General features: G+C 49.8%; 1 protein-coding gene across 1 annotated transcript in view; it reads right to left on the bottom strand.

The window, feature by feature from the left end:
• The window catches only part of PDS5A (PDS5 cohesin associated factor A), a 1,513,477-nt gene that overhangs the window by 137,961 nt on the left and 1,354,172 nt on the right, over positions 1-21,344 (bottom strand). The window contains exon 31 of the mRNA XM_085642237.1: positions 21,139-21,244. Within this exon, the coding sequence (XP_085498363.1) occupies positions 21,139-21,244 (106 nt within the window). The remainder of the gene's footprint in view (positions 1-21,138; positions 21,245-21,344) is intronic.

Below are 21,344 nucleotides of genomic sequence, written 5' to 3'. Positions count from 1 at the left end.
CATTTTTTAAGCCCTGGTCATAGACTGGCCTACATGAAAGGGAGTTACCACCTTCGGTAGGAAGGAGGCTCTAGTAAGAAGAACCAGCTTGTCTGGGTAGATGTTCAGGATATGGAGGCTGTGATGAGAGTGCCTGTAGCTCACTGACTCTTCTGGCAGATGTTATAGCTGCTAGGAAGGCAATTTATAAGGTAAGGAGCCTGAGAGGGAAGTTGGGAGCACACATACAAATGTGAAAACTAAGTTATGGTCCCACTGTGGCATAATGAAAGGAGCTGGTAGAAACACATTGAATACCTTTGAGAAAACCTTTTACAAAAGTAGATCTGAAAATGGATGGCTTATATGGCAACAGCAAAAATGCAAATATGCCAGACAAATAACTTTACATTGTGCCAAAACCAGAGCCCTGCTGGGCTAGTGTAAGAATAAACAAAATAACATAGGAAAGAGATGCAGAAAGAGGGTCAACTTGTTTAGATGAACACCATGTCATAAACTTACTCCAACAGCAGGCATACACCATCTTGGTGGATTGGCTGCCAAGGTAACACTACAGACTTCAGGCAGAAGGTCGACAGCTGTCAACTGTCGCCATTCAATCTCCACGCATGAAGGTGGAGCGTTAACCGGCTCGGGTAGAGAACCCTCCCCTGCTGCTGCGACAGAAGAGCCTTCAGAAGGGACAGCTTGATCAGAGAACTGATGGCCATCCTCAACAGCTTGAAATACCAAACTCTCCAAGCCCAGTCTGGAGCCTCGACGATGACTTGGGCCCGGTAATTCCTGATCTTCTTGAGAACTCTGGGCAGCAGTGGTATTGGCAGAAAGGCGCATAGGAGGCCTGAGCTCTACTTGAGACGTAAAGTCTCTAAAAGTGAGAGCAACCCAGGAAACTCCAGCAAGCAAGATCACTGACATTGCGTATTCTCGGGGGTGGCAAACAGATCTAACCAAGGCTTTCCCCACTGCTGAAAGAGACCCTGCACCACCTCCAGATGGAACCGTCACTCATGATCTGCTAGGTTTCTTTGACTGAGTTTGTCTGACCCGGCATTCAGAGAGCCTGGCAGGTGCTCAATCCCTATGGATATGCCCTGTTGTTCCAGCCACGTCTAGAGGAGCAAGTCCTCTTGGCAAAGGGTCAATGACCCCACCTTGCCTTGTTTGTTGTAGTACCACATGGCGGTGGTGTTGTTCGTGAACATGTGCAATAGCCTCCCCTTGATGGAGGGCAGAAAGGCTTTTAATGTTAGCCGGATTGCCCAGAGTTCCAGTAGGTCGATGTGGAGCCCGGATTCCACTGGAGAGCAGAGGTTTCTGATCTCCACCTGTCCCAGATGCCTGCTCCATTCCAGAAGGGATGCATATGTCACCACTGTGACAATTGGTTGGGGAGGGGAGAGGGTTCTGCAGCTGACTCAATCACAGTTTGCTAACCTCCACTGAAGAGTTTTTGTAGTTTCCTCTGAGATCTGGACCATACTGGAAAGATCCACCTGATGCTGCACCAACTGGAACTTCAGGTCCCACTGCATAGCTTGAATATGTCAGCAGGCATGTGTCGCAAGCAGGATGTAGGAGGCCATGAGGACCAGCAACCTCAGAGTCAGTCTCACCGAAATCCAGGTTAGAGGTTGAAACATTGGTAGCATCTGAAAGGGATCAAGTGCGACTTTGGCACATTGATAGTGATTCCCAGTGAGTGCAGGAGGTCCGCCGTAGTCTGGAGGTGGGAGGAGAGAGCCTGGGGCGAGTCCGCGTTCAACAGCCAGTCATCAAGATAGGGGAAGACTGGCACCTCTGATCTCCACTGATAACTACCGCCACCACCTTGGTGAACACCTGAGAGGCACTGGTAAGGCCAATAGAGAGCATGGCAAACTCAAAGTGCTTGTGGCCCACCGTGAACCGCAGGGAACGCCTGTGGGCTGGCAGGACGGGAATGTTAAGGTATGCATTCTGCAAGTCCAACGGTACCATCCAGTTTAATGGGGTCCAGGGCAGACAGGACTTGAGTGAGCATGAGCATTTTGAATTTCTTATTTTTCAGGAAAAAATGGAGAGGGCGCAAGTCTAGGATAGGACAAAAGCATCAGTCCTTTTTGGGCACCAGAAAATAGCAAGAATCAACCATGACCTACTTCTGGCGTCAGTACCCTCTCTATGGCTCCCTTGCCCAAGAGAGCAGCTACTTCCTCATAGAGCAAGGGGGGATGGTCTTCTGTCAGCCTGTCGCAAGTGGGTGGCATTGGTGGAGGAGAAGTCACGAAGGGGAGGGATTAGCCCCATGGGACAATCTGAAGAACCCAACAGTCTGATGTAATTGACCTCCAGTGGGAAGGTGATGGCGTATCCTTCTTCCCACTGGGTGCCCATGACGGTAGTAGGGCAAACTAAAGGGGTTTTGAGGTTGTGGAGAGGGTGGTGGACTGTCCCCGACCACTGGCTGTCCGACCCATGGGGTCTGTGGGTACCACGTCCTATGCCACACAGAAGCGAGACGCTTGGGCGCAGTGGTAGCTGGGCGGGTAACGAGGCAGCTGGAAGCCCCTTCCGTGGACATAAAAGGAGTGAAAGGTGAACTAGCATTGGAAAGGGGCCATGGAAAAGCCCATGGACCTGGCCTTAGCTCTGCTATTCTTGAAGCGCTCCAGCGCGAAGTCCGCCTTGTCTCCGAAGAGACAGGAGCCATCAAAGGACATGTCTATAGGCAACAATAGGACATCCCGAGAAAAGCCAGTCGTCCTCAGCTAGACGTGGCGCCGCAACGCTGCTGATGAAGAAACCGCTCTGCCTAGCAAGTCGGTTGTGTTCAGCCCACATCGAATTGTTAACTTAGCTGTGTCTCTTCCATCAGTCATGGCTTGGGAAGAGTATAGCTCAGGCCTTCTCCGGGACCATGGACAGCAGCTGTGCAACTGAATCCCACAGTGCATGGGAGTAATGGCCCAAAAAGCATGCTGTGTTCACGGACTGCAGTGCAAGGCTGGTGGAAGAAAACATTTTCTTGCCTAAGATATCCAGCCTCTTGAATTCCCATTCCGGTTGAGTGGTAGGGAACGTGCCAGAATTTACACAAGAGGTGGAATCTTGGACCACCAAACTCTCTGGGGTAGGGAGCTGCTTGAGGAAATTGGGGTCCTGCGGCAGGGCAATGGCAGTAGGCAATCGTCCTGTTCACAGGAGCTCCTGTGCAAAGTTTGGACCAAGTTCCAAGCATCTATGAGGGTTTCATTAAATGGGAGAAGTGGTTGTGAGTGGGTTACTCCAGGCTGAAGCACCTCTGTCAAGACAGTCTTGACTGCCACTGAGGGTAGGCTAAGGTCCAAGACCTCCGCCACCCTTGTCTCCGCCATAGCAAATGAAGCTCCCTCCACTGTAGCCATAGTAGGAGAGACCATGCCAGTTTCTGGAGAGGCGTCCAGTCCGCTAATGTCTGCAAATTCTTCACACCAGTCCATGTTAGAGTCGAGGGGCTGGTATTCTTCATGGGTTCAGCGACCCCTCCCAATTCTCCAAAAGTCTCAGCCCATAGGAATTGAGCTCGGGCTCTGGCCTTGATGGCATAGTGCTAGAGTCGGACAACGTCCCTCTGACTTCATGTCTGAGGAGGGATGAGAATGTGGATGGTGGTGCCTGGGAAGGTTGAGATGGTACGACCGGTGACAGTCCGGACCCATCTGTAGATTCAAGGGCCCACACTGCAGCAGGGACCGGAACTGCCAGCAGAGAACCAGAGTGAGCCCCTCCCGAACCCACAGGGCCCTGAAGGCATGCCAGTGAGGTGCATGGCCTCACAGACCTCACGAAAACTCAGGGAGGCGTGGAGCTGGCCCAGGCTCAAAAGCAGACCCAGGCCTCAAACGACGACATTACCTTGTCTCGTCGGATGACTTCGACAGACTGGGCGAAGTTGAAAGATTTCTGACTGCTTAGATTTCTTTCTCTTGTGGGACTTACTAGAAGACTACTTTGAATGCAACGAGTACCTTGGGCTTGGCGACTGATCCCGTAACGTTCCTCTCTACCGTAATCAAGATTGTGGGGCGTCCCACATAGAGCGGCAAGGAGCACTACCTCAAGGCCTAGGGGTGAATGGTGATGTAGTCAACATGGGTTTTCGCCTCGTGATCGCGTTCGATGTACAAGAGACAAACGAGGTGCAAGCTTGTCACAGACATCTGTAGGTGACAGGTGTCGTAGGTCTTGAAGTCGGCCTACCTAGTTGGCATCCTGTGACCCTTGACCTTGTTGGTAGGTAGCTCCCCCACCACACAGCTACGCCTGTCTGTCCGGACCCTGCCCCAGCTGCCGCTGCTGTAGATGTTGAGGCCCTCTGTGAGAAGTTGGCCTGATATATGATGTCACTAGTTCTAGTGTACACCTTGTATCAGTCCAAACAACCCTTATGGTGATTGGTTGTAAAGTCAACCTTATAGACCAGCTATCCTAGTGGTAGCATGGACAAGAGCAGTCTTAAGCTAAACTCTGTATGGCATGTGAAGCCAGCTGTTATACCATTTGCAATCCCTTGAATACCAAATGAAAGGACACCACAACAGATATATATAAAAATAGAATGTATTTATTCTAGTCAAAATACCCTCAGCACTCTTTATGAGATTCGAGGTAAGTACAACACAGTCTTATTTAAGCATACATAAGTCACACAGGTAAGTAATACAGTTAGGCCCTAGGGGCCACGCAAACCAAATACTAAGTAAGTGGTATAAGAACTAGGCCTGGGAGAAGCACTACGCTACGCTCGCGTAGTTTGCGAAGTTCGCGCTACTTCGCACTACGCGAACTGCACGTAGCACAGTGCGAACACGCGTAGCGTAGTGTTGCGTAGTGCTGCGGTCATTTTTTGCTTGCTCGCGGTCCTCAACGTCAAGTTGGCGACCGCGAGCAAGCAAAATGACATCCTGGCGAGACTTTTTCCTTGTTCGCGATCGCGAGCATGGAAAATAAACCTCCCGGCGAGATTCACAACGCGAGAAGGTCAGGTTTCTCATTGCGAGGGGTCGCGTATGCTCGCGACCGCTCGCGATGAGAAACTACCAGTTCGCGTTGAGAAAGCTGCAGCTCGAGGAAAAATCTACTCGAGCAGCAGAAAACTACAGCTCGCACTGTGCAAGATGCCATTTTCAATGATTGCACAGTGCCGGTTGCTTGTCCGCACTGTGCAATCATTGAAAACAACATCTTGCACAGTGCGAACATGTTACTTCGCAGTTCGCGAAGTGCTACGCGTAGCTCGCGTAGTGCGAACTTCACTTTGCGTAGCTTCGCGAAGTGCTACTTCGCGAACTACGCCCACCCTTAATAAGAACCACTGTCACGAACACAGGTTAGGCCTAGGCCATCGCTGGGGCTACACTATACTACCAATGGTTAGAAAGTGGGAGGCCCACAGGATTCAGGTGCAGAGTGGAAACACTCACGCGTAATGCGTTAAAGTCGATAGAAATAGTAGTAATTAGAAATTAAGAGTTTTAGGACACTCGGAAGGAGCTAGGAGTTAGAGACTTGGAAACTAGACACTAGGATAGTCAATACCCTTGTAAGCACCGGAGTACTCAAGTTACCTAGCCCACGGGCTGCGGGTGCATAGGTGTGAACTTTCGTCGGGTTTCGTCGTCGACTCCTATGGATGCCTGAAGAAAGATGCTGACAGGCAGTCAGTGAAGAGTGTCCGGTGGATTCCAAGGATGGAATCAAGAAGAAGGATACCTGCAAGCAGAGGGGACAGAGTCTAGGTCACCAGCCAGGAAGGAACCAGGCGATGTTGTGAAGATGCAGGTGAAGAGGTGAAGCTTGTCACAGCAGCCACAGGTACCAGGAGGCGTCGAGGACGACCAGAACCAGGAGGCGAGCTGTCCCACGAATGCTCTTGCTGTCGGCGGTGTCGATGTCGAGTTAGGACCCAACAAGCCTTGGCAAGCGTAACCCACGCAGGATGGAGGACTTGCCTCTGTCGCAGACCAGGAAGGTCTGGGGTGCTTCCCTTTCACAGGGGAGCGGGTGCCAGTCTGGAGGAGCCGGACCAGCAAGGCAAATTTGAAGGTTCGTCATCACAGGGGTCACTAGCCAACGGGCCAGCAACCGGACAACACGTCGAGCAACTCAGGTGCAGAAGGGCCCCACGCAGAACACGTGAAGTGTGGGGAGCTGATCTTCTTTGCAGATGGTGCTCGGGATTGGGGCTTCTCAATTCCACAAGCACAGCCTCGAGGAAGCCTCAGAAGTCGCGCTAGTCAGTTACTAGCCACTTTTCCCAAGTCGCCGGTCCCACGTCCCTCGTCGCCTCCACGGGTCTCAGCTTTGCTGTAGATGTGGATCTGGTTCAGAGGTGTCTGGAAGTCAAATGGCTGGTCAGTCTCTGCAGTCGTCCCTCGTAGGATCAGTCGCAAAGCAAGCAGCGGTCGCTGGATGGTGCCTGGTTGCCCAGGGTGGTCACTCCTTGGCCACAAGGGAGACTCTTCAGTCTTCTTCCGTAGTCGAATGTCGAAGGTACAGAGTTTCTGTTCAAGATGCAGGTTCAGGATAATCTAAAGTCCTAAGGACCCAGCTCCCACTCTTATACTAATCTGGAGGGCTGGTTTACCTGCTAGGTCCCTCCTATGGGTGGGACCAGGGAGGGGGGTGGTTACACCCCCTTCCCTTTGTCCAGTTTCGCGCCAGGACTGGGGCTGGAGTGCCTCAGCACCGGTTTGTACCGGACTATGCATGGGACACCTTGTGTGCCCCAGGCAGTGTCTCATTTCATTCATCCCTCCCTGCCCCAATACACTAAGTCCTTTCTAGGGTGGTGCTAGCACCTCCCACGGCAGGAAACCTATTGTCCAAGCCTCCCTCGCTAGAAGGACTAACAGCAGCAGGAGGTCAGACTTGTGTCTGTGGCAGCAGCATCCATTTTGTGATGCTGGGGCTCTGGTTAACTTTAACCGGGTAGTATGACATAACATGTCTTCTCCCTCTAGAAGGGGGGAATACTATCCTCACCACCAGGAACGGTGTGGGGGTAGTATTCCACAGTGTTAGATACCTTTCACAACATGTTTCGATAAAGCCAAACCATAGTTACCATAAACACGAGGATTATAAGGCACTTTAAGAGTATATGGTAGGCAATATCATAGAACAGCTATAAGGACATGGTTCCGAAAGCTGCAGACAGGATCAGCTCATGCTAGAGCACCATCTCACATGTTACCAAGCACTCTGCCTTCAGGATTGTTAAGGCCTGCCATAGGAGTGACTGATAGGTTACCCATGTGTCTATATATAAGGTAGGCATAGGAATACTATGCCTAAGCAAGGGGCGATTACACGACCTTGCCCCAGCTGAGTGATCCGCCAGTTGTGTCATAATGGAAGGCCAGCCAGGGGTGGCATAATACATGCTGCAGCCCCTGGTAGGCCAAGGGTACACCTAGGCCCTGGGTACCTAAGGTACACTGTACAGGGACCTATAAGGTGATCCTTACCAATTGGGTTATGTACCTAGAGTACATAGTATGAATTTAGAGAGAGAACAGCTGGGCTGTGGGTCTGATTAGCAGGCCCACAGCCACATCTAAGTCGAAAACCAGTGAAGCAAAAGCAAAAAGTGGGGGTGAACATAGAAAGCAGACCCTACTCTCCTACACAACCCCCCCCCCCAAACTTAGGGACATTAAACTAACCTTGACCAGTTGAGTCTTCGTGTTCTAAGTGGACATATCTGGAGAGTCCATCTGCATTGGCATGATCAGTCCCAGGTCTATGTTCCACTGTGAAGTCCATCCCCTGTAGGGAAATGGACCACCTAAGAAGTTTGGGATTTTCACCCTTCATCTGATTTAGCCACAAGAGGGGCATATGGTCTGTCTGAATCTTGAAGTGAGTGCCAAACAGGTATGGCCTCAGCTTCTCCAGGGCCCAAACCACAGCAAAGGCCTCCCTCTCAATAGCTGACCAACGTTTCTCTCTAGGGGTCAGCCTTCTACTAATAAAAGCAATGGGCTGGTCGTGACCATCTATATTCAGTTGTGAAAGAACAGCTCCCACACCCAACTCAGAAGCATCTGTCTGGACTATGAACTCTTTGGAGTAGTCTGGACTTTTCACAATAGGTGCAGTGCACATGGCCTGCTTCAGGTCATCAAATGCTTTCTGGCAGCTTACTGTCCACTGTACTTTCTTTGGCATTTTCTTAGAGGTCAAGTCATTAAGTGGTGTTACAATGGACCCATTGTTCTTAACAAACTTTCTGTAGTACCCAGTCAGGCCCAAGAAAGCTCTGACCTGAGTCTAGGTAATTGGAGGAGTCCAGTTCTTTATGGTCTGGATCTTGCTCTCCAGTGGTTGAACCTGACCCCCACCTACCAGGTGGCCCAGGTACACAACCTTGCTCTGCCCTATCTGGCACTTAGTGGCCTTGATAGGGAGACCTGCCTTTTGCAGGGCCTCTAAAACATTCCTCAGGTGGACAAGGTGATCCTCCCAGGTGGAGCTAAAGACAGCAATATCATCAAGATAAGCTGCACAGTAGTCATCCAGGCCTGTAAGGACTTGATTCACCAACCTTTGGAAAGTGGCAGGTGCATTCTTCAAGCCAAAGGGCATTACCACAAATTGATAATGTCCTCCTGGGGTTGAGAAAGCAGTTTTGGCCTTTACATCCTCAGCTAGTCTGATTTGCCAGTAGCCTGCTGTCAGGTCAAATGTACTAAAAAACTTGGCAGCTGCCAATCTGTCAATGAGCTCATCTGCCCTAGCTATTGGGTGGGCATCTGTCCTAGTGACAGCATTGAGACCTCTGTAATCCACGCAAAACCTCATCTCTCTCTTACCATCTTGGGTGTGAGGTTTTGGCACCATAACTACAGGACTAGCCCAAGGGCTCTCTGAAGGTTCAATGACTCCCAGCTCCAACATCTTTTGTACCTCAATCTTTATGCAGTCCCCGACATGGTCAGGTTGCCTGTAGATTTTACTCTTCACAGGCAGACTGTCACCAGTGTCCACCTCATGGGTGCACCATTTGTCTGACTTGGGGTCAGAGAGAACATATGTCAGTAGGATTGCAAAACTTGTCTGCAGTCCTGTTGCTGATGAACAGTGAGGCTGTCAGAAAAGACCACACCATCAACTGAACCATCATCAGGGTTCTGAGTCAACAGGTCTGGGAGAGGGTCACTCTCTTCCTCCTGCCCCTCATCTGTAGCCATGAGTAAGCCCATGTCTGCCCTGTCAACATATGCCTCCAATCTGTTGACATGAAGCACCCTGTGGGGGCTTCTGGGAGTCCCAAGGTCCACCAAGTAGGTGACTTCTCCCTTTTTCTCAACAATAGTGTGGGGTCCAGACCATTTGTCTTGGAGTGCTGCTGGGGCCACTGGCTCCAACACACACACTTTCTGCCCTGGCTGGTAAACAGTCAGCACAGCCTTTTGGTCATGCCAAGCTTTTTGGAGTTCTTGGCTTACCTCCAGGTTTTTAGAAGCCTTCTTCAAATACTCTGCCATCCTGGAGCGGAGGCCAAGTACATAATCCACTATGTCCAGTTTGGGTTGTCTGAGAGGTCTCTCCCATCCTTCCCTTACTAGACACAGGGGTCCCCTTACAGGATGCCCAAACAAAAGCTCAAAAGGGCTGTAGCCAACCCCCTTTTGTGGGACCTCTCTGTAAGCAAACAGAAGGCAGGGTAAAAGGATGTCCCATCTTCGCCTAAGCTTGTCTGGTAAACCTTTTATCATCCCTGTTAGGGTCTTGTTGAACCTCTCAACAAGCCCATTGCATTGTGGGTGATAGGGGGTAGTGAATTTGTAGTTTACACCACACCCCTTCCACATTGCAGTCAAATATCCTGACATGAAGTTGGCACCTCTGTCAGACACAACCTCCTTTGGAAAACCCACTCTGGAGAATACTCCAAGTAGGACTCTTGCCACAACAGGTGCTGTTGTGGTCCTCAGGGGTATAGCTTCTGGATACCTGGTGGCATGGTCCACTATCACCAGTTTGAATCTGTGCCCAGATGCTGTTTGGGGGTCCATTGGTCCTACAATGTCTATACCCACTCTCTCAAAGGGAACCCCCACCACAGGTAGTGGTATGAGGGGGGCCTTTGTGGTGCCACCTGATTTGCCACTGGCTTGGCAGGTGACACTGGAGCGACAAAACTCCTTGGTATGTTCTGACATATGAGGCCAGTGAAAGTGAGGGACAAGTCTGTCCCAAGTCTTATTCTGGCCTAAGTGTCCTGCAAGGGGAATATCATGGGCCAAGGTAAGAAGGAAGCCTCTGAAACTCAAGGGTATGACCAACCTCCTGGACGCACCAGGCTTGGGGTCTCTAGCCTCCGAGTACAGCAGCCCTTCATCCCAATACACTCTATGGGTACCTTGAGCATTCCCTGCAGCCTCAGCAGCAGCCTGCTGTCTGAGGGGTTCAAGAGAAGGACAGTCTAATTGAGCCTGCCTCAGATCTTCCCTTGAAGGTCCCCCTTTCCCAAGAAACTCAACCTGGTCAGGTTCCAGTTCTTCTAGGACAGTTCCTTCAGGGCTCTCAGAATCATCCTCCTGTGAGGGCTGACTCTCTACCTGAGGCAGGGGGGAAGGCACAGCCTTAACCCTACTGCTCTTTCTCTTGGATTGTGTCTGGTCCATTGTCCCAGGATCCAGCACTTGTTCAGTGTTGCACTTTTTGGCCTGTGACCTGGTCACAGCAAGGACATGTGCATCTATTCCCAGCATTTCTGCATGGGTCCTATACTCCACTTCAGCCCACACTGAAGTTTCAAGGTCATTTCCCAACAGACACTCTACAGGAAGATCTGAACTCGCTACAACTTTCTTGAGGCCAGTTACCCCTCCCCAGGAGAAGTTAACAATTGCCACACTACGGGAGGTAGTGGCATTGCTAGCGTTGGTCACTAGGTAATTCTCACCTAGCATGATCTGTCCAGGGTCCACAAAGGCAGGTGTCACCATTGTGACACTAGCACCTGTGTCCCTGTAGGCCTGAGCCACTCTATGGTTGATTAAAGGAGTCTGTCTGTACTTGCCCAGGTTACTGGGACCTATAGTAGAGGACAAAGCTATGTCCCCATCACAGATCAGAACAGCCTGAGTGGGCATTCTGACTAGGCCAGAATCCACTTCAGTTCCCAGGGTTAACCCTCTTACAACCTTTTGCTGGGAACCACCACTTACAGCTGGACTAGGGGGTACAGTTGCCTTAGGGGCAATGGTGGTTGGGGGCTTGTCCTTTTTGGTGCATTCACTATACCAATGAGAATTGGACTTACAATAGTTACACCAAGGTTTCTTTTGGCAATCTTTCTTTTTATCCTTTTTGGGACCACCCTCCCCCTGAGCCTTTTGGGGGCCTCGTGAAGACTTCAGGTCTTTTGATTTCTGCTCATTACCCTTCTGGTCTGCCTTTTTCTGATCACCGCCCTGGTTCTGGTTTTTCTGCCAAACTCTAGTCCTGACCGCCTATCTGCCTTCTTTCCCAGTTCCTGGGGAGAAGTTAGGTCAGAGTCAATCAAGTGTTGATGCAGCAGCTGGTTTTGAAGTATTTGTTCTCTCATGATCAAATTATACAATCCTGTATAGTCCTTAACCTTACTACCCAATAACCAGCCTTCCAAAGCCTTAGTGGCACAATCTACAAAGTCAGTCCAGTCCCGAGTCTGTGTCTTCTGGGTATCCCTGAACAACAACCTGTATTGTTCAGTGGTTAGGCCAAACCCATCAATCAGAGCACTCTTCAGGACAGTGTAATTTTCAGCATCCTCATCACTAACTGTGAGGAGCTTGTCAGTCAGTCAAAGTATGCTTTATTCGAATTTCATTCATAAAAGCAAAATACAATTACATTAACAATTACATACAATGGATTAAAATACAATTAAATTACAAACAGATACAAAGCATATTTCTACAAATTACTGACTTGATTATTTCATGTATAAGACATACTGTACTATTAGCGGTAGATGGTCTTTTAAAGAGGTAAAATGGTTAGATAAAATAGATTAAAAACCAAGCTATAAAAATTTTGAATGCAGAAAAAAAAATAGCATGGGAGAGAATAGTCGGAGGACTAGCAGTCTCTTCCAATACAAGAGAGTAGTCAAATAACTAGCAATCTCTGTCTAATCATCCACGCCCATCCTAGATATTTAGCAGTGGCTACTGAAATCCAAGGCAAAGTGCTAGTGCATATGATACGCAGGGCCACGGTACCACTGGCTGTTCCCAGGTTTTTACACATTGGGGATAGCCAGATACGCCGTGGGGTCGCGTAAAACCTGCAAACAAATAAATAATGACCGATGGTTTCTTTACTAGTACCACAAGCAGGACATCTATCACAGGATCCCTCTACCCACTTAGATGACAAAAATTTGAGGGGGAGAGCACCTGCTCTCAATTGGAAAAGGAGCTTCCTTTCTCTGGGCTTTGTTATGATGTCCCAGTATGGTTCTAAACAGGGATACATCTTGGCCACTAGGAACTCTCCGGTCATAGAGCCAGCATCCGGGTTGCTCCAACACCGGTGGGCAACCTTCTCCCAATAGATGGTCTTAAGAGTGCTTTTAGATGGAAAAATGGCTCTCGCCGGATCGTCCCAAAGTGTGCTCATACCAAGCTCAACCAAGGATGTCCTCAATGATTTTAACCATCCTATTTTGTGGGACACATCGGATCGTATAATATCTAAGAAACCCTCTGCATAGCGGGAAAGCACAGGAGTCGTCCATAACCTACGCCAATATAGGATCGGACGAAGTTGGACCAAATCTGAGACTGCTTTTCTACCCAGGTCATATTTAAGAGGCAACAATGGGGTGCTTTTAGGAACACCTGTTATTGCCCTAAGAAATTTGTTCTCTGAGGATTGAAGAGCAGCAACCTTCTCAAAGCCCCAGAGCTCAGCACCGTAAAGAGCAGAGCCTAGAGCTTTTGCTTCGTAAACCTGTAAAGCAGGTTTTACAGGTTTGGTTAATGATTTTTTGTGCTCTATGCAAATAGCACCAGCCAGTTGCCTATGTCTCAACGTAGCAATGTCAATATGATGCCGCCAACTCTTCTCGCTAGATATGTGCATGCCCAGATATGTAAAGGTATTCACTACTTCTAGCGGACGGTCATTTAAAATGATTTTAGATTTAAAGCTACGGTGGGGATTAAAAGTCATAAGCTTTGTTTTGGCAGTATTAACCTCTAGACCATACTCCCCACAGAAATGGTCGAAAATAGACAAGGCAGACTGTAATCCACTTGGAGTTTTAGATAGGATGAGCGTGTCATCTGCAAACATTAAAATAGGGGTTTTAATCCCAGCTAAAAAGGGTGCGTCTACTTGTGCAGAAGTCATGCGCGCAACAACATCATTAATATATAAGGTGAAAAGAACGGGAGCCATCGAACATCCCTGTCGGACTCCCCTCTCAACAGGGAAGTCCGAGGTTACCGAACCTAATCCCCCCCCCCCCCCCCACTGAATTCTAGCGTAGTTGGATTCATGTAGCCTCATTATTAAAGATAATAGGTCGCTAGGGAGACCCTGCTTCTTAAGGACTAACCATAACTTGGATCGGGGGACAAGGTCGAAAGCGGCCCGTAGGACAACAAAGGCCGCATACAGGCTTCCTTTACCCAGCACAACCGTCTTCCATTGTAACAACGTAAAACGGAAAACCTGATCCACCGTACTTGTAGATCGTCGAAAGCCAGCCTGAAATGGTGAGAGAGCATTAATCTCTTCCACCCAATCCAGGAGCCTATTGACGATTACACGTCCCACAACCTTTTGAATGGTGTCTATAAGACTTATTGGCCTATAATTACCCGGCAAAGATCGATCACCTTTCTTAAAGACAGGAATGATTACTGCACCCTGCCAAGATTTTGGTACTGCTGCACCCAAAGCAATAGCATTATTGTAATATCTAAGGTGTGATGTAATCACTTACTGTGCGTTCTGTCATCTCCTGGGTGATGGAATGTCTACACTTGAATATGCTGTTCATTCCCTGGAAGCTGTTGTGATGAGCGGTAATAAACCTGACTTCTTCCTCTACATAACTGGATTGTGGTCACTTCAATTGGCGACGAGGATGGGATCTTGTTTCTATTCATAATGAATGTTTATTTTCTTTATTTTCATGTTATTTATTGTATTGTGTTTTTTATTTCTCTTTAGGAAAATTCTACTTTTTGGTCTTTCTTCCATTTTCTATTGTTTGTGTTGTTGTGAAGAAGGGAGATATTGTAATATCTAAGGTGTGATGTAATCACTTACTGTGCGTTCTGTCATCTCCTGGGTGATGGAATGTCTACACTTGAATATGCTGTTCATTCCCTGGAAGCTGTTGTGATGAGCGGTAATAAACCTGACTTCTTCCTCTACATAACTGGATTGTGGTCACTTCAATTAATAAGAAGTATATGATAGGCAATATCATAGAATAGCTATAAGGACTTGGTTCCGAAAGCTGCAGACAGGCTCAGCTCATGCTAGAGCACCATCTCACATGTTACCAAGCACTCTGCCTTCAGAATTGTTAATGCCTGCCATAGGAGTGACTAATAGGTTACCCATGTGTCTATATATAAGGTAGGCATAGGAATACTATTCCTAAGAAAGTGGTGATTACACGACCTTGCCCCAGCTGAGTGATCAGCCAGTTATGTCATAATGGAAGGCCAGCCAGGGGTGGCATAATACATTCTGCAGCCCCTGGTAGGCCAAGGGTACACCTAGGCCCTGGGTCCCTAAGGTACACTGTACAGGGACCTATAAGGTGATCCTTACCAATTGGGTTATGTACCTAGAGTACATAGTATGAATTTAGAGAGAGAACAGCAGGGCTGTGGGTCTGATTAGCAGGCCCACAGTCACATCTAAGTCGAAAACCAGTGAAGCAAAAGCAAAAAGTGGGGGTGAACATAGAAAGCAGACCCTACTCTCCTCCACCCTCCTCCACCCGCAGGCTACCACCTGCACCTCATCCCTGGTGGTCAGTGGTAGGCCTTACGTTTGTATCACTGTCGCGGTCTGTCTGTCTTTCCCTGTACTGCCCCATACTGTCTTCTGGTGTCTATGACCACTGTTGCCTGTCTCCCCCGTGCCTGCATTCTTATCTGTGCCCGTTTTGCTTGCCTTCTCTGTTCCCCACGTTGCCCTCTTGCCTTCTGTTCCCCTCGTTGCCCCCGATTTGTGCCCTCTTTTGCCTTCTGTTCCCCCTCGCTGCCCCTGATTTGTGCCTGTTTTGCTTGCCTTCTGTTCCCCTCGTTGCCACTTCATTCTGTGTCCTCTTGCCTTCTGTTCCCCTCGCTGCCCCCGATATGTGCCTGTTTTGCTTGCCTTCTGTTCCCCCTCGCTGCCCCTGATTTGTGCCTGTTTTGCTTGCCTTCTGTTCCCCTCGTTGCCCCTGATTTGTGCCCTCTTTTGCCTTCTGTTCCCCCTCGCTGCCCCTGATTGTGCCCGGTTGCCTTCGGTGCCCTTGCCGTTTCCACCGCTGCGTCCCATGCAGCCCCCCCCCCACTGACCATTCACTGCCTCTGCCGCCCGCCTCCCATCTGCTCCTCCCTCCCACATACCTATATATGGCGGCCGCTGTGCGACGGCGCCCAGCGGCGCGCAGAAGGCGCACCTAAGGCAAGCCTGTCTGCGCCCTTCCGTAACTGGACCGCGCCCAGCGCCAGAACCCCTGGTCCCCAAACCCGCAATGACGACCACCACCACTACGATGCCAGCACACTCCACGCTCTTAACCCCGGACAGACATACACCTGCTTCAAGGCTGCCCGAAACGCACACACGGTCCCCTCACCTGCCGGAACTGCAGCTACACCAGCCTCAGAGCCGTCGAACAACCTGCCAAGAAATACCTCAATCACCTCCGATGCATCCTACAGAACACCCGCTCCGCAAGCAAACACTCCGTCGAGCTCTGGGACCTGCTCGACACATCATCCCCGGATGTCGCCTTCCTGACCGAGACCTGGATGAACGACTCCTCCGCACCCGACATCGCCATAGACATCCCAGACGGCTACAAGATCACGCGCAGAGACCACACCAACGGAGTCGGAGAAGGAATCGCCATCGTCCACAAGAACAGCATCAGGGTCTCGACCAGCACCGCCGGCACTCTCAGCACCGCCGAACACATGCATTTCCAGATCCACACAGACCCCAACTCCACCCTCAGAGGCATGCTCGTCTACAGACCCCTCCCGGACCCCAACCCCAGTTCAGCAACTCCATCGCCGACTTCATCAGCACGCACGCCCTGACCGCCACCGACTACATCCTCCTCAGAGAAATGAACTTTCACCTTGAGAACAACGACAACAGCAACTCGACAACCCTGATCGATAACCTCGACAACCTCGGACTGAGGCAACTCGTCATACCTGCCCACTCCCCCGGCCACACGCTTGACCCCATCTTCTCCGCAAGCACCCACGTCTCCTTCAGCGACACCACCGAACTCCTCTGGACCGACCACCGCTGCATCCACCACACACCACCGCACCCAACAGATCCCTCGCCGCTGGAGAAAAATCATGAAGACCAACTACACGCAAACATCACTCTCAGCCCATCCACCGAACCCTCCAACACCGCCGACGCTGCCCACAGCCTCAAACGCTGGATCGATGACTGCGCCAGCACCCTCGCCACCAACCCCCCCACAGAGACACCAGCAAGAGGGCCAGCTGGTTCACCCCAGAACTTCTAGCTTCCAAGCGAGCCTGCCGGAAACTAGAGAAGAAATGGCACAGCGAACAGACTCCGGACAGCCACGCAGCCCACAAGGACGCCACCCGCAACCACCATCGCCTCATCAGGACTGCCAAGAGGACCTCCTTCAAAGACCGCCTCGACAACAACGCACTCAATAGCAAGGAGCTCTTCAACATCGTGAAGGAACTCTCCAACCCCAGCTCCAACACCAACGGCATCCCGCCATCGCAAGCCCTGTGCGACTCCCTCGCCACCTTCTTCCACCGCAAGATAGCAGAAATCCACGACAGCTTCAACACCCAGACAGCTCCAACAGACAGCAACACAACAGACTCTCCGCACACGATCGACCATGACCCCCCCGCTAGCCTGGACCAGCGTGAGCATCGATGAGACCAACAAGACCATGAGCACAATCCACTCCGGCTCCCCGCCAGACCCATACCCGCACCACATCTTCATCAAAGCCAGCAGCTCCATCGCACCCCACCTGCGCAACGTCACCAATCTCTCCCTCGAGACCGCGACCTTCCCAGAGAGCTGGAAACACGCCGAGATCAACGCCCTTCTCAAAAAACCCAAGGCAGACCCTAGACACCTCAAGAACTTCCGGCCCATCGCTCTGCTCCCGGCCAAGGTCATCGAGAAGATCGTCAACAGACAGCTAACCAGATACCACGAAGAAAACAGAATCCTGGACCCTTCCCGGTCAGGGTTCCGCAGCAACCACAGCAACGAGAAAGCCCTCATCGCAGCCACCGACGACATTAAGACCCTGCTGGACAATGGTGAGACCGCAGCCCTAATCCTCCTGGACCTCTCCGCCACCTTCGACACCGTCTGCCACCGCACACTACGCGCACGCCTCCACGCCGTAGGGATCCGAGACAAAGCCCTGGAATGGACCATCTCCTTCCTCTCCGGCAGAACCCAGAGCGTCCACCTCCCCCATTCTGATCCGAAGCCTCCGAGATCATCTGCGGCGAACCCCAGGGATCCTCCCTCAGCCCGACACTGTTCAACATTTACATGGCCCCGATCGCACACATCGCCCAACAGCACGACCTCAACATAATCTCCTACGCAACTGATCCTCTCCCTCACCAAGGACCCCATCACCGCCAAAGCCAACCTCCACGAAGGAATGAAGGCCGTCGCCGACTGGATGAAGATCAGCAGACTGAAGCTAAACACGGACAAAACGGAGGTCCTCATCCTCAGCTCCAACCCTTCAGCCTGAGACGACTCCTGGTGGCCGACGGCATTGGGGGCAGCCCCGACACCCACCGACCACGCACGTAACTTGGGAATCATCCTCGACTCAACGCTCTCCATGACCAAGCAAGTCAACGCCGTCTCCTCCGCCTGCTTCAACACCCTCCGCATGCTCCGCAAGATCTACAGGTGGATCACGACAGATACATGAAGAACAGTCACCCAGGCCCTCGTCAGCAGCAGACGACTCGACAACGGAAATTCCCTCATCACACGACTGCAACGCATCCAAAACACCTCGGCACGACTGATCCTAGACGTACCACGCCATGGCCACATCACCCCCCCACCTGAGAAACCTGCACTGGCTGCCCGTCAACAAGAGGATATCCTTCAAGCTCCTCATCCACGCACACAAGTCACTCCACAAGACCGGCCCAGCCTACCTCAACAGACGACTTTCCTTCTACATCCCCAACAGCCAGCTCCGCTCCGCCGACCTCGCACTCGCCACCGTCCCGCGCATCCGAAGAACAACCACTGGCAGGAGATCCTTCTCCCACCTCGCCGCCAAGACCTGGAACACCCTCCCACTGAGCCTACGACAGACCCAAGACCTGCTGACATTCAGGAGGCTACTCAAGACCTGGCTGTTCGATCAGTAGCACCCCCCCAGCGCCTTGAGACCCTCACGGGTATGTAGTGCGATCTACAAATGTTTGATTGATTGCCACACTAAGAGATCATGTCAAAAAGACTTCGACAAAAAGTCAAAAATTGACTTAAGTTAGTTCTCTCCTTATCTGTGCAGACTGCCATGGAAAGAAAAGTACTGACATCAGCGTGCTGGGGTGGCACCTATATAGACACTGTGCACGAAACATCCGGCGCGGACGACACCATGCAGAGCCGAACGACGACAACTACTGGCCTTCAGGGGCACTGCTCATGAAATTTTTTCGGATCCATTTCAATGCCTGGGGATAATTCTATGGTAAGGAATCTGTGGCCAGAATTCTCCATCAGATATACCTGGTACCAAAGGTAAAGCAGGTTGCATGGTGGCTCTTGTATGTACGATTATCATGATCAAGGAAACAAATATGTGGCACCTCTAATTGGATATTGAGCATAATAAAATGAAGTGATATCAACTAGCGAGGTGTCCAGTGGTAAAGTTGGTGGAGAAGTTGGAGAGTATGTGGAAGTTGTCCCAAAAGAGGTTTGGGATGAATGAGAATCCTTCTTCCGTGCTGTTTCTCCAGAGCATTATGAAAGACAAGAGATGGCACAATAGGAATCACAAGTATTGGTATGTTGAGAGGTGCATAGATGTACCACTCTGTACCATCACTTGCCTTGGTGGAATTTTGAGGTGGTAGTGGTTCCATGAAAAGATCAGAGGCAGACTAGCCAACACTGGGTATCTTGGCTAGTAGTTGTGATGTTGGAGGAAAAAATAAATGTGCAGCAGGAGATTATGACAGGGGAGAGAGAGATGCTTTGGGGTCGATTCAGGTAATGGTGTATTTAATTGACATTAAGCATTAATTTCTTGATGTAGATTGTCTCGACTGTGTTCTTAATGATATCTGTTATATATAGTGCCACCAGCGATGGTTTCGACGTCTATCTCTAGGCCGTCGCCAAGTACCTCTTCAAAGTCTAAGAACAAAAAAAAAACAAGGATGGAATGCTTGAAATAATCAGCCCCTAGTAACTATTCGGGTTGCATCCTTGTCCATTGTTCTTTTTCCCACTATGTCCCCTCAGATTAGACCCAGCTATATGCAAATCAGCCTTGGCCCTGCTCCACTAGGAACTGATCAGCCCGAGCTGCCAAGCCCTCTGTGAACTGGAGCACAAGCAACCCAAGATCAAATTCAGCCTATTTGGGTCTCTTCAATAGGGTGGAGTTTGGTTCCAGTGACCTAGGGATCACATCAGGGGATACTTGTCGCACTTCGGGTGTTACAATGAAGAATACAAAAAAGTGATAGACGGAATCCTTGAATCAATCTCAGCCACTTCAACATCAAAGATGCATTCCTTCGTTATGAACATGTTGGTGCCAAGGCTTATCTTGTTGTCGTCATGCGCCCTTGTGATAACCTAGAATGATGGCAATGAGAGGTTTGTGTTTGCTTTTCTCCCTGGAATTTCCTTCTCTGGAGTCCTTCCTGGGAGACCGCAGGAGAACATTAGAGGGAGTATCCTCTCTGCCTTGCTCCTGCTACAACTTCAGGTCATCTAACTGTCCTCTCAGGAGAATCCCTTCTTGGCAAGTAGATAGCTCAAGGGCCATTTGACTGACACACACACACACTTCACAAATAGTGAAGTAATTGACAGTAGAAAATCTTAAATGTAGATTAAAAAAGGTTGCTGTAGATGAGCAGAAATTTAAAATGTAATGTGGAGAAACGGAGTCATGATAAACTGAACGTCAAAAAGCTAAGAGTAAAGCCTCTGTGAAGTGTTCTAGGATCTAGGCAACACAAGCAAGTAAAAAAGAACCGAAGCAGTGAGACAAACTGCCAGTAGAAGGCATGCTGGGAGATGGAAGCAGCTTGTTCCTTAAGAGCACGGTGTCCTTTTTGACTTAATGCATTCTTAGTCTTACAGCCACCATTTGCTTCAGTTTTTCGTCTACTGTAGTGTGAAAGTTTAAGGTTAAGTATTTTGATGGATTTTTCAGCCGGATGCCGCAATGCAGGTACTAAATGGTTATCTGAGACACAGATCACATACAATAAACGATACCTGCTGCTTTATTTTAAAAAGCGGGCATGCACACTGGACTTTTCTAAAATGTCCACCCCTACTAAAATTTATCTCTATGAAGTTAAATGGCAGATGTATTCCAAGGTCTACACACACAGGCAGAAATTATTCTATGTTTAGGACCATCAGAGAGGATCCCAAGACACCAAATCAACACCTCCTATCATGGCTGAAAATGTCTGAATCAAATTGCTCTCTATGATGGCTTCAATATGTTGGCCCTTTGGCCCTGAAGGTACAATAATAAATGCTGACATTTATGAAAACTGAACACCCAAATCAGTTGGGGTGGTGTGACTTGCTTGGATTTCACTACATTTTCTAGCAAGATATGGTCATTATTGCAGTAGTACACGTTTGCATCAACTTCATAAAACTTACTTTGTTTTTCACAGGGTCAGCCTTAACAGGTATTACAGTGATAATTCTTACTGGATTCTCATCATTTTCACTGATGCCAGTTTCAGAAACTTCAGATACCAAGTCTCTGTGAAAGGAAGAGGATAACTATTTTAGTAAAGTTTCAGAATAAAGACCAGAAAAAAAGATGTTAAGAGGGCAACGTAGAATAAATAATCTTCTGGCTG

Source organism: Triturus cristatus, chromosome 2_2, assembly GCF_964204655.1.
Source record: "Triturus cristatus chromosome 2_2, aTriCri1.1, whole genome shotgun sequence".
In the NCBI taxonomy this organism is placed as follows: Eukaryota; Metazoa; Chordata; class Amphibia; order Caudata; family Salamandridae; genus Triturus; species Triturus cristatus.
This window is presented reverse-complemented; position numbering and strand designations above follow the sequence as displayed.